The sequence below is a fragment of the Mytilus trossulus genome, chromosome 3, assembly GCF_036588685.1.
Source record: "Mytilus trossulus isolate FHL-02 chromosome 3, PNRI_Mtr1.1.1.hap1, whole genome shotgun sequence".
Classification (NCBI taxonomy): Eukaryota; Metazoa; Mollusca; class Bivalvia; order Mytilida; family Mytilidae; genus Mytilus; species Mytilus trossulus.
In genome coordinates, this window is record NC_086375.1 from 77,751,379 (window position 1) to 77,764,336 (window position 12,958).

The following is a 12,958-nucleotide window of genomic DNA, read 5'->3' on the forward strand; positions in this document are numbered from 1 at the left end:
CAACAATATCAAACTCCAAGGGGAACTAAAAAGCGGAGAAGTCCATAAAACCTGACAAAACAAACATCCGATTGTATTAATAAACAGAACAAATTGAAAACAACCGCCATATACCAGACTTGTATCAGAAATGTCCCGATGAAAATGATGAGTCAACATAACCTTAAAAAGGAAATGCCATCGGATGAATATTGGGTTTTATTTGTCCAATAGAACAATTGAAATATTTGACATTATTTGTGTCAGCAGCTGCGTGAAAAAATCTCCAAATAAGGCAAAAATATTTTAAAACAAATATTACTTTTTTTTTATTTAAAAAAGCATAACAAAGAAAAGAAGATTAACAAGAATATATCAAAGGAACACATTAGTATTATTTTATCAAGTTCAAAAGTAAATATCACTTTAATTTTCTGTTTTTCCTTCTGTAATATATTACTTGCAATGTCAAAATCAAGTTCGATATCAATAACTGAACAAAAGTTAATATAAGAATCCAGTCACGTGTCAATAAAATAGATGTTGATATTCTTCCAAAACTTTGGAAAACACAAAGAACTGACGATGTCCCAGATAACTGTCCCGTGTCATGGTTTTTGTGATTGGTGTATATCTGAATTATCTATAAAAAAAAAATCAACAATTGTTATTAATTATGCATCCAAATATAGCTAAACAAAAATCAAATATATTCAAGTAAAAAATAAAGTCAACAAACGTATACTGCTGTTCAAAAGTAATAAATCAATTGAGAGAAAACAAAGCCAGGTTAAAAACTTAAGCCTAGGGAAACACATCAAACTTATGTGTCCTTTCAATAACCTTCGTATATAGCCTTGTATTAATTAATTCTAAAATTATGATCGTTTCCTGTGTTCTCGGCATGTATTGGTTTATTGGTTTTATATTCATTATTTGGGAAAAAATAGGGTTTAATGTCATTTGTGTCTTTTGTTTTCTGTGTTTTGTTTTGTAAACATCTGATTGTCTTCTTTGTATTCATGCTGTAAGTACTTTTGTCATTTTTCATCTAGTGCCTCTGTATTGGCAAGTTTCAAATGATACATTTTGCTGTACATATTCTTATAGATTTTTCCTACAGCTAAGGTTGCATCTACGCAGGCTTTGACAAATGGTTTAAGTTTTTTTTTTAATATCATACTGTTTGTTATGCTTTACAAAACGTTTATTTTATTTTTCAAGTTCATTGAATTTTCTTCAGACACATATGATGCATATAAGGTAAACCAAATTAAGTTTAAGTTTTGGACAAAACCTTTGCTTCTTGCAGTTTTTCCTTCATTTGATAATATAATAGTACTAATAACAAATGACTTATTATACATACCCTGCTTATACTTAAAACAGGTATACTGCAAATGTTTAAATACGTTATGAATTTCGTTGGCACCAATGGTATAATAAGTGTTAACATTATGATAGTGTAGAATAGCATAAAACACACTGCGCTGATAGGTCTGTCATTGTAACTGAGTAGAAGCAGGACCAATACAACCATTTCCACCATTAGAACTAGATTTTCTCCCCACGCACTAAAAAAACCATAACACAATAGAAACATTACCTTTTGGTTTTAGTCAAAAAATTAAATAATTTTGTTATATTTCAAATGGCTAAAATGAAATCGATAATGATTTAATTATTAAATTGATAGAACTTTGGTACTGTCAGGCTTAACTGGAAATATTATATATTCCAAATTGAAATTAAAGGCTTATGAATTTTGCAATATGATATATGGTTCAAATTCCTTCTGGGAAATCTACAATTGCTAAATGTCAAGTGAAGTATATACTTATATTTATGTTCAATATAAACATAGATTTCCTATGTAATAAACTGTGATAAAACTGTATAGATTTTATATATTCTTTCGTTTTTTCTTGCTTGTTTGCCTTTTTTGTTTGATTAGTCCCCACAAGATATGGTTAAAAATACAAACAATGTAGTTGAAGTTGGAACTGCTGTAGGTGTCCCTACATTGCCATTCGTAAATTCGATAGTAAATGTTCTCCGATGACTTGCCAATTTAAAAAACAAAAAAAATGTAAAAAATGAAAATCCATTTTTTTAATTAATAACAACACTTCATATATGCATTATACATAATGACCTGTCTGAACAATATGTATACCTGAATGTGAAGTTCTCCTGAACGCAATATGCAACTTTCGATGAGGATGCTTGCAACATCAAAATTATACTAACAAAGCTGACACCACTCGCGTTCCTTCTTCGGAGTATTTTAAGTATTTGTGGAATCTGACCTGTAAACAAGATATAAGTTTTAAATAGGATAACTCAAGAAGATGATTTTAATTGTTTTTCTTTTAATTAAGCAATGCAAATTTTTGGTGATCGGTCCTCGATTTGGAATGGGGTATTTACAATCTTATTTGTAGTTGACAACTGGTTGTCTTCATCTTTTCAATGATCAACTCTTGTTGGTCTACCGCAACGGATGTTATATATATTAGGAGAATCCTTGTCATAATGTAAATAAAATGAAATTTTTTGTCATAGAACATGCATGCCAAAACTAGCTCATAATTCTTTTAAGCGAGTACTTTTGTCTCATTTACTAGAACCCTTGTGGACATTAAACTTAAAATATAAAAGATGCAACAAGATTGTTACGTGTTCTGAAATTGGTTCAGGCAACTGTGATTTATAATAAACGCTTTCATTTTGATTTCCCTTTTGTCCGCTGCAATGCATAAGTATTAAATGCCATCTACCCACGCCTTATGTGATAGCATATCACAGGTATGCTAAAACACCCCCTGTTTTGGTGATTTTAAACTCCACTCAATAATATCAAGAATAAAATGAACGAAAGGAAAATCAAACACTTTAATCTGAAAGACACTTAGTCGCAACCATGAGTTGGTTTCCCTTTTCATAGTGTCTCAGTTTTCAAAACTAACGGAAAAGATCTCTCATGTCAACTGATTACATTCTGACATCATATCCGGCGTTATGATGTTTATGGCACTAACCCTTACAACTGGATGCGATTTTGGAATCATGTGGAAGAGTGTTTGCTTGCTTGTTTGTTTGATTGATTTTTGTTTGCTTATAGTCAGGTATCAACGTCCATTATATTATACTATTATTGTAACTTTATATTGTATTATGGAGAAGACTTCATAAGTATGATTTACTTGTGTCTAATCCATTTTGCTTTAACTCAGCAAATAAGATATGTTTAAACTAAACTATCAACGTAACTGTTCTCATTGCGTTTTAGAGTTAATGCTCACTGCCGTTTTTGACTGATCTATACCTACACTTGTTTGTTATTAGATTCACATCCATAACTGATTTTTTTTGTATATAAAATAGTATATTGCTGTGTCACATTTAAACGTATTTTAATATGATATAAACAGATAATCATTTAACGCTTCATTTAAGCGTAACGAAAATAATCAAGTTCAATGGTTTGGACGACTTATATGCCGTTTTCTTGTTTCTCCTACGAAGGTTTCATAGTTTTATTTAGTTATGGTGCTATTGTGCTTGAAATTTATCCTTTTTGTATAAAAATTAATGTATATTACCAGTGAGCGAAAAAATTATGCTTCAATTCTAATAAGGTAAAATGAATTATAAATGAAGGAACCTTGGAACAGTTAAAAATAAGAAGTCAACAATTTATTACATTCTGAAAATGAAATGTCACTAAATATTCATTTAGCAAATTGACCGAAATAAACGAATTACAGTTGAAGATTTGCATTTATGAATATATAAAAAAAAATAGTTAACGTCACTGCATTTTCTATATTTTCAAATTTGCAAAGTGGTAAATATGTGAAGTCTAATTTACTCGAGATGTCGTCAGTCCGGTCGATCAATTTTTGACTAGAATTTCCTTTTTATTCATAAGGCAGATCACAATAGAAGTATATCATACGTACTCATAGGGTATGCATGAATATGAATCATCCTCTTGAGACAAAATAAATATTATTTATTAAAAAAATAGATGGTATTTTAATTACATAATTCATAATCGAAGTAATAAAAACCCAGAGTTTCCAGTAGCAAAGACGTCACGCATAATCAGGAAGAGTACAAATTAATAAATGATGTTTAGTTATTGTTACTTACTGATCGTAACTGTTCCAATGAGGAAATATCCAAAAAATGTCGTCACAAGAGTCAGCATACATTGCCCTGTAATAGTATCGTCAGTATGAATATCTGTTGACATTATATACGAAATATTAAATGAAATGACTTCTAAACAAGAAAGTTCATTTCAATATTAGTTTAAGTATATAGGAAATAGTTTTGACCTACTCATTAGCCTGGTGAATCTATTTATAAGTTAAGTGTAAAAAATTTTGTACATTAACCCTTGTATTTTGTTATAGTCATTTTAGTTGGTTTACAATACTTCCAATGTTACAGAAATATTTGATGTATTATACTGAAGTTGCTTAATGGTTCCTTCTATATAAGTTTAAGTTTTCAAATAAAAGTTTTAGATGCATATGAATATATTTAATGTTCCTGCAATACAATGAAAGGTGGTAAGATCATATTTGACAAAAATGGCAACTTTGATACATTCATATATATATAATCATCTGATGAGTAGAGCCTTTTTCATCTAATTTTTATAGTTCGTCCTTATGTTGTTTCGTTTCACCTCTGTCCCAGATAAGGGGAAGGGCTCAAATCACGCTAACATGTTTAACTGGTAACATTCTTTTTTTTGTACATTAAATAGGCCGTTTGTTTTCTAGTTTGAATTGATTATATAGTTGACTATGCGGTATTGGCCATGGTTATTGCTGAAGGACGTACGGTAACCGATAGATTTAATTTGTGTCATTTTGTCTCTAGTGGAGAGTTGTCTCATTGGCAATCACATCATCTTTTTTATAATTAATACATATAATGAAGTGAGCGCAATTCCCTTTAATCGTGTCTGGTATTGTTACTTTTGGAAAGAAATAATTCTTAAAATTCATGTTATGGGCTATATTCTACATATTTAGAGTAAATGAAACGTTTGTGGCCTATCATTATTATGGCTCCAAACAATACTGAAAAACTGAAAGAAAAAATCAAATAAACCCAACTCAAATTCAACCAAATTGTGACAATTTAAAAAAAATGGTTGAAAATTTTATTTACATCAGAATGACAGAAATGTCACTAAAATGCATATTAGATTTTTTGTAATCTGTAAAATCCCGCTATGTAGAATTGATACTAATTTCATTATTTCAGGGAAAAGAACAGTTTATAAAAACCTTTTGGAAAATGTTATAAATAGTCAGACATGAACGACTCTATGATGTCGTTGAAATATTTTTCTTTTAAAAAAATTTGAACATCACGATTCTTCTTAAAAAACATTTTATACTTGAGGATACACATAAAAGCAAGATTAACGATAAAGTTCTTTAGTTCTAAAAAGAATAGATTAGTATGTTTATGATTTATGCATTTTTCAATATTAATAAATTGTCCCCCGTTTCGATGGGATTGTATAAAACTCAAATAAAACATTGCGATATTTATCTTGTCATGATAATATAGCTATGTTTCACCTGAATTCAGAATTTAAAATGGTTTTAAATATTTAAAACCTATCTACTCACGTTGTGGAAGTCGATGACGTTCAACCAACTCTTGAAAGCATTGAAAATAATGATCAGGATTCCCAGATGGTAAAGTTGTTGTTAAATCCCATCCACCCATTTCTTATGATGTTTCTCAACTGAATCAAGTTATAATGAATTATCTTATATATAATATCATATGTATATTTATAATGAATAAACAGGGACAATGTAAACAATGATAATATTAATCACGCCATCATTAATCGACGCTATCACCGAGTGCATCTTTTTTGATAAAACCGTCTGACCATGTATAAAACATGCAAGTCAACATAAATGTCAGAGGTAAATAAAAACAAAACTTTCACCACCTAATAATATATTTTTGAACATTATCACATTAAATAATAACATAGTATAATAAATAACATCGTTTTCTAACAATATCGCATTACAAATGTACATAATAAAATAATATTACAAATAATATATTTTGTAACTATATCGATTTAATTAATAACATAATATAAATTGGCATAACGTTACTCAATAATTCAAATGTAATAATTTGCTGAAAACAAAAGAAAATAAGAGAAGCAGCATCTATGCGAAATTCTTTAGTTACAACCCCCGATATCTTTTAAAATTATCTTTTAGTTTTTGAAGAGTAGCAGAAGGGAAATTTAGGTCAAATGGTAGAAAATTTGCGAAAATAATTTCCTTATCAAAGAGTTATTGAACGTTTCTGAACATCGTGGACAATAAACATTATTAGTGGGGTTCCTGTTGCTGCGTCTTAAGTTTTCTATGTTGTGTTTTGTGTACTTCTGCGGGTCTTGTTTTTTTTTAGCCATGACGTTGTCTGTGGTTTTTTTTTCGACATATGAGTTTGAACGTCCATAAAATCATCATAGATATCAGGATAACTTGCACCAGACGCGCGTTTCGTCTACATCAGACTCACCAGTGACGCTCGAATAAACAAAATCGTCTGGTATCTTTCACCCCTCTCTTGAGAATTTAATTTTGATTTAAAATATAGTATACTATAACTTCAAATCCCTTACTTAGGACACAAATGAGCATCAAATGATAAAAAAAAAAACAAGAAAATAATTCAAATTTGTTAAATTAATGGCTTAATATTCAGTTGCAAATGCATCATTCCTATTTAGGAGGCAACCACATTAATAGGAATTTAAAACTTTTTAGAATAACTGTGTTATAGCACTAGCTCGATATTACACGCAATGACCGTGCCAATTTTCAGACATAGATCATTGAATATAACCATCCAAAACCCCCATCGGATGTGGCTACCTATTTACACATCCCAAAAACGAAAATATGTCTCAATCATCCATTAAATTAATTGCTTCTGTAAATTACACCTATGGCCGAGCCTCAATTTAAATTTTTTTTTTCTTAAAGGCGCATTATGTACCAAAGTTTGAGGAGAGATATAATTTATGACTTAAAAGACATTTTTCCAAAAATTCCAAAATATTTTCAATAAAACTGATAGATACCGTGTGAGCTTGAGATTTAATCTACTGATCAAGGTTTTGTTCTTACCAATGGCAATTTTCAAACTGAGTTTGGTGAAGCTTTGGTCGAAAAAAATAATCGTGAAACAGAAAATATGTCAAAATTTCAGTCCACCAATTGCTGTTGTTATCAGAAAACCTATTGAGATTTTTTCATCCGAAGCACATCCTTATATATTATTGTTTTTGTTTTGTTTTTGCTGAACAGAAATCGTCAGAAAACAAAAGCAACATTTAAAAAAAAATCAGTTGATTTTGGCACTCTGATATTGAACTATGACCTAGTTGCAAAACAATTATTAGGGATCTTGTTATTTCAATATATATATAGTTAATTCTCAAGATTCTAAATAATAATGTTCTTATCCCAGGCAGACGGTCCGTATTGGGCACAACTTTTTGGAACTTTTGGTCACCAATCTTCAACTTTGTACTTGTTTTGGCTTTCGAACTTTTTTCATCTGAGCTTCACTGGATTGTCTGTCTTGTGTGGATGAAACGTACGTCTGGCGTATAAAATTTTAAACCTGGTACCTTTTGTTAGCTATTATTCGTGTGTTTCTCTGTCCTATATGTTCTCCCATTTATTTGTATATTAGTCTTGCCATGTAATGGTGTCATTTTGATGTTATATTTAAAATTGCCATAAAAGCGGGATATTTTGCATGCCCAAAAACCAAGTTCAATCCACCATTTTTTTTCTTAAAATGTCCTGTTCCAAGTCAGGAAAATGGCCATTGTTAGACTATAGTTCGTTTCGGTGTGTATTGCATCTTTTAAAATGTTGTTTTTCTGTTGTGTCGTTGTTCTCCTCTTATATTTGATGCGTTTTCCTCAGTTTTAGTTTGTAACCGTTTTTCTCAATCAATATATGAGTTTCGAATAGCGGTATACTACTGTTGCCTTTATTTGAAGGTTTGACATATAATCTAAAATGGTATCATCCTGAAACAAAATAATTTTTGTATGTTTGTTCTATCAATTAGTGTAACCTTAACTTTTGACCATCATGTGACCTTCATTCGGTTGCAGTTACTATCCCAGGCGAATTGGGATGAAAGTCAAGAAATAAGTCGCGAACTGTTAATTTATATTTTCTTGTCATGTAACTTTTGGTCATGAAGCTTTTGACGTACTCATACATTTATAGATCCTTGGTTTTTATATTCTTTGTTAATAAATCCAGAAATTAAAGCGCTTCCAAACTATCAAGTGTTATTTTCATGAAAGATACGAAGTAAGGATTACAGGCATATGCTTAATATATAGTACTAGTAATATACATACTTTAGTAAAATTTATGATATTCGCCCGAGATAACTATTATTTACTTGAATGTGAGTATCTAATGAATGAGATGTTTAAATTAGGAAGTCCAAAGTTCAATTTTGCTTTATGAAGTTTTAATAGTGATGTATAATCGTATGATATACATTGTACATGTTTTGTCAACCTTGAACATTGTAATGCCACTTTATATAGCTAACAAATAAAATAAACTCGCCTAGTATCAGGTCTAGACGGACGACAAGATAAACATCACAACCTTGGTCTCTGAAACTTCTCAGGATAAATTGTACTTGAACGTATACTATGAAAACATGTTTATTTGGATTGTTCTTGTTTCTCCAACTTTGATTACGTTGTGTCTACTCTACAATAATTAATGTTTGATTGTTGCGTATAGAATGTAAAGGAGAAAACAGTATATACGTGTAACAAGGGTCTATATGGAATATGTATAAACGGACTGTATGAAGTGCTTGCAAGATTTGCTTGATCTATAACAGTTTGTTGATTTTTTCTATTTAAATAAAAATACGCAAAATTGTTCACCTCTACGGCAGCTATTTTTTTATATGCAGAGTTTCCTTCAATATACTTTCGAATTTATTTTTTTCGAAGAATTCATTTCTTATTTTATAACATGTACAACCTGTGTCACAGATTAACCCTGATGATCATTGCACATCGCAAACTCTAAAGTATACAGAAGAGATATTTTATGCCCAAAAAATGCTACAAGAGAAATAGGGTTTGCGTTAGTGCAATGAAAGTACTAGTCTATACATTTCTAAATATTTAATCAAAATATAAATAAGCTTTACATGGTTTGTGATATACTATCCGATACATGAATAATACATAAATTATGTTCCAATTAAAGGATGAGGATACCGGGGTACCTCTGCACTACATGTCGGGTCAAATCAAAGGCATATTATATTTGTTTTTTTTCTACACAAACAGCGCGTTAAAGAAATTCAAGACATACAAACACAATTTCGAATAAAAGGTCCACTGGAAAATATGTTTTCCTGCAGGGTTTCTGCCTATTCGGGATAGTACGTTAAAAATCCTTACTACGTTTTTCCGTTTGATACAAAGCAGGGTTCGTGTCATGATTAATGTAACCTTGTTATTGCTAACAAGTAAGCTCAATACAAAAAGATAATAGATTGATACATAGTCTAGATAGTCAAGGTGCAGTATCACAGATATGTGTGATTGCTAATGTTATTTAACCGATGTCTGCCTTTTCTCATGCAAGTTCGCTTTTTTTTTGTGTTCACAACATAGAATTCTACTATTGCAGCCTTAGACGAATTGAGCATTGTTCATATCAAATCAGAGTTTTAATGTGGAAAATGATATAACCAGCAAGTTTTACAAGTTATCATAAATGAACCACCTCGTTGATCCAGTGAGGAGTGTATTGCTCGCATCGAGTGCTTAATATCGAAAGTTCCGTCCCCAGCGGGAAAGATAAGCGCTTTTCGTATTGATAATATATAAAATTGAGAATGGAAATGAAGAATGTGTCAAAGAGACAACAATCCGACCATAGAACAGACAACAGCAGGAGGTCACCAACAGGTCTTCAATGCAGCGAGAAATTCCCGCACCCGGATGCATCCTTCATCTGGCCCCTAAACAAATATACTAGTTCAGTGATAATGAACGCCATACTAAACTCCAAAGTATTATATACATACTCATCATGGACACTCAAAGCAAAACCTTCAATGGCTCTCATTTATCATATATTATAATGCTTTTCTTTAGGAAGATTAAATTTGATAGTCTCTTATAAATGTAGTAACCGCTTTTCTTAGACTTTGAGCGATTTATATATTGTTTAGACCAAGTCGATTTTTGAAAACTGTTTATTAACCTCTAGATATCTTTTCGTTGACATCTATTTCATACCTCTTTTCATTAATATACATCCAAGTGAAAATTAAAATAAAAGATCAGTGATAAGTTATAAAATAAATTGGTAAATGGTGCATATAGTTTTGTTTGATTTTTAACAATTATTCATAAGAACTCAAACATTACAAATTTCTTCGGAAAAGGACCAAACATTTAATTTGTGAGATTTTGTGATTTCGGAGGGACAGAGTTAGACGGAAAATGTGATAGTAATAATGATTTTGACCGTAATTTCAATGATATCTTATTTTATTTCATATCGGTTTATAATTACCTTCTCTGATTGGATAAAAACGGGCTACATGACATTCTTCAGTAATAAATTCGAACAAAACAAGAAAATCGGTCGTTAACTTTGACGCGTTAACGACCGATGGGGAGTGGTTTCTCTGTAAATGACCGATAGGACGTGGTTTCTCTGTTAATGACCAATGAAGCGTGGTTTCTCTTTTTAGGGAGATATCCCTATTTTATATTTTATATTTAAGTTGTTTACCATATGTTTTCGTAAATTATAAAATAATAGAAAACTTACTTTAGAATTCATAATGATATACTGAAAAATGCAGTTAAATGAATGGCAGTGACTTAGGCAGCAACCATTTGATTTTCTGGGGGAGGGGCTATGGATTTTTTTCCCAGACAAACTTTATTTTTCGCCTTCTTCTATTTTTTTTCGCGACAAGTCGAAAACCATTTTTTTCTTTCAATTTTAGCATTACATATAGTGGCAGCTAAGGGTGAAACAAACAATATGTTTTTTCTCAGGGTCAAGAACAAATTATTTTTTTCTCCAAAAACTGGAAACAAACTTTTTTCCAAAAAAATCCATATCCCCTGCCTTATGTATGTATTACTACGTCTGTTCGTCACTCTTTGCTATAGAAATCGTTCAATAACTCGAGTTTGCTATGAACATTTTTAATTTATAAGAATTTGTAAAAACATGCTTCCTCAATAAAATAAACATAATAGTTATTGAAGAATTTGTCATTATCGTGATACATGGAGTGCCCGTAGAACAATGGTATAACCTTATTCACTGTAACTGCGGTCCTGAATCTCACGCCTACGACTCAGTCATTATCACTTTCTCAGTCAATACCACTGACTATCCTGTGGGCAGTCCATATTATAGTATACATGAATTTTTTATAATGGCCCTGTTATATGTCCAAAGTCTGTATTAATGGCCGAGGAAGTCTGTAATGGCCCAAGGCAACAAGTTTTCAAATTCCTGCTGTCACTTCCCTTTAAAATCACATGGTCTTCCCTATAGTATATATATGTTAAACATGTATATTGAATTATTGTTTTCATTAAATATTATCTCTTGCTAAGTGCCTCTCTGGATCACTAGAATGGATAATAGTATAATGCACTGTTCAAAGGGAGATAATCTCAGCTCAGCTAAGATTGATGTTAAAATTATTTCAAAATTCGTATATTCCGAAACTCTGAAATGACGGTGGTATATACTGGTTAACGTCTGTCCGTGTTTCCGTCAGAACGTCTGTCTGACCATTACCGGTTTCTCGGAATCAACGTTGTCGTAGTTTGCCGTTATTCACTGTACAGAACTGATATAATGTATTTGAGTACATTCTAACAGTTTGAAAATTTCTACTGGAGATAAAATAGTAGATAAACTTGATTTAACAATTGTCAAACATCAAGCTGCAACTGAACACTGAAATATTCCCCCTTATGTTGTTTTGTAGCTTATAAGTTTCGTTTCATATCTACATTATGTAAATACTCAGCTAAACATATAATGGGTTATTTTGACTTGTGCTCTATAGGTCTTACAACCCTAATTGAACTTAAATGATCTTAAATATATTGAAACAGAGCTTACGGTAGTATTAACTGTTTCTGTTGTGATTTAAATGTCCATGAAAAGCTACTCTCTGTTAAAGTTCATATGGTGTCACTGACAATTATATGATTTCTATACTTAGTAAATATTATTGCATACACTTCGACACGAACTTAGATAAGAGATATTTCTTGTTGAATTAAATGGTCTTTCAATATATCTTGTGAAACTATATTTCTGTCAGTCGAAACGGTTATTCCCTTTCATCATTTTAAAACACTTAAATACATTTTAGAAAATACTTAAAACTGGACATGCACAGAAATGGTTCAAACCATTAGTTTTTGACTGATAATATGCTTTTTTAGTTTTTCTTTATTGGAGAGACGAATTCGAAGTATACTAGTCTATTAGTGATAAGTGTACCGTTTGAGAACATTTTATACTATAATAAAGATAAAACAAATATTCACAATTAATAGACGATTTTTGCTTTTCCTGCTTGTGTATATACAATATATTTTGTAAACAAAATGCAAAAAAAATATTTTCGCCTTTTCGACTTCGCCTTTTCACGATTTCGGGTTTTCGCCTTATAGAATAGGAAAGGCGAAAACGTGAAAAAGCAAAATGGCCTTAACTGGCCACCATACATTACCATGTCCATTCACAGACACTTATCTCTGAAGAAAAATCCTGTCTCTGAAGAAAATAAGAGTACCTAAAAGGATTTTTTTCTTCTGAGACAAGTGTCTGTGAATTGACATGGT

General features: G+C 31.0%; 1 protein-coding gene across 1 annotated transcript; it reads right to left on the bottom strand.

Moving 5' to 3' along the window:
- Nucleotides 1-385: 385 nt before the first annotated feature.
- Nucleotides 386-12,299, bottom strand: LOC134709743 (mannose-P-dolichol utilization defect 1 protein homolog). The gene is made up of 6 exons (XM_063569891.1): nt 12,228-12,299; nt 5,643-5,761; nt 4,138-4,203; nt 2,156-2,288; nt 1,349-1,553; nt 386-622 (listed from the first exon to the last, which is right to left on the bottom strand). Exons 2-6 carry the CDS (start codon nt 5,740-5,742, stop codon nt 401-403), a joined length of 726 nt encoding a protein of 241 aa, XP_063425961.1. The 5' UTR covers nt 5,743-5,761; nt 12,228-12,299; the 3' UTR covers nt 386-400.
- Between the last annotated feature and the right edge of the window lie 659 nt (nt 12,300-12,958).

Excerpts from the sequence above, each read along its gene's own strand:
- LOC134709743 (XM_063569891.1), bottom strand. The coding sequence starts at position 5,742 with ATGGGTGGATGGGATTTAACAACAACTTTACCATCTGGGAATCCTGAT. Across the intron at positions 4,204-5,642 it reads ACGTCATCGACTTCCACAAC|GGCAATGTATGCTGACTCTT; the intron begins GTGAGTAGATAG and ends ATACTATTACAG. Across the intron at positions 2,289-4,137 it reads CATTGGAACAGTTACGATCA|GTCAGATTCCACAAATACTT; the intron begins GTAAGTAACAAT and ends TCTTGTTTACAG.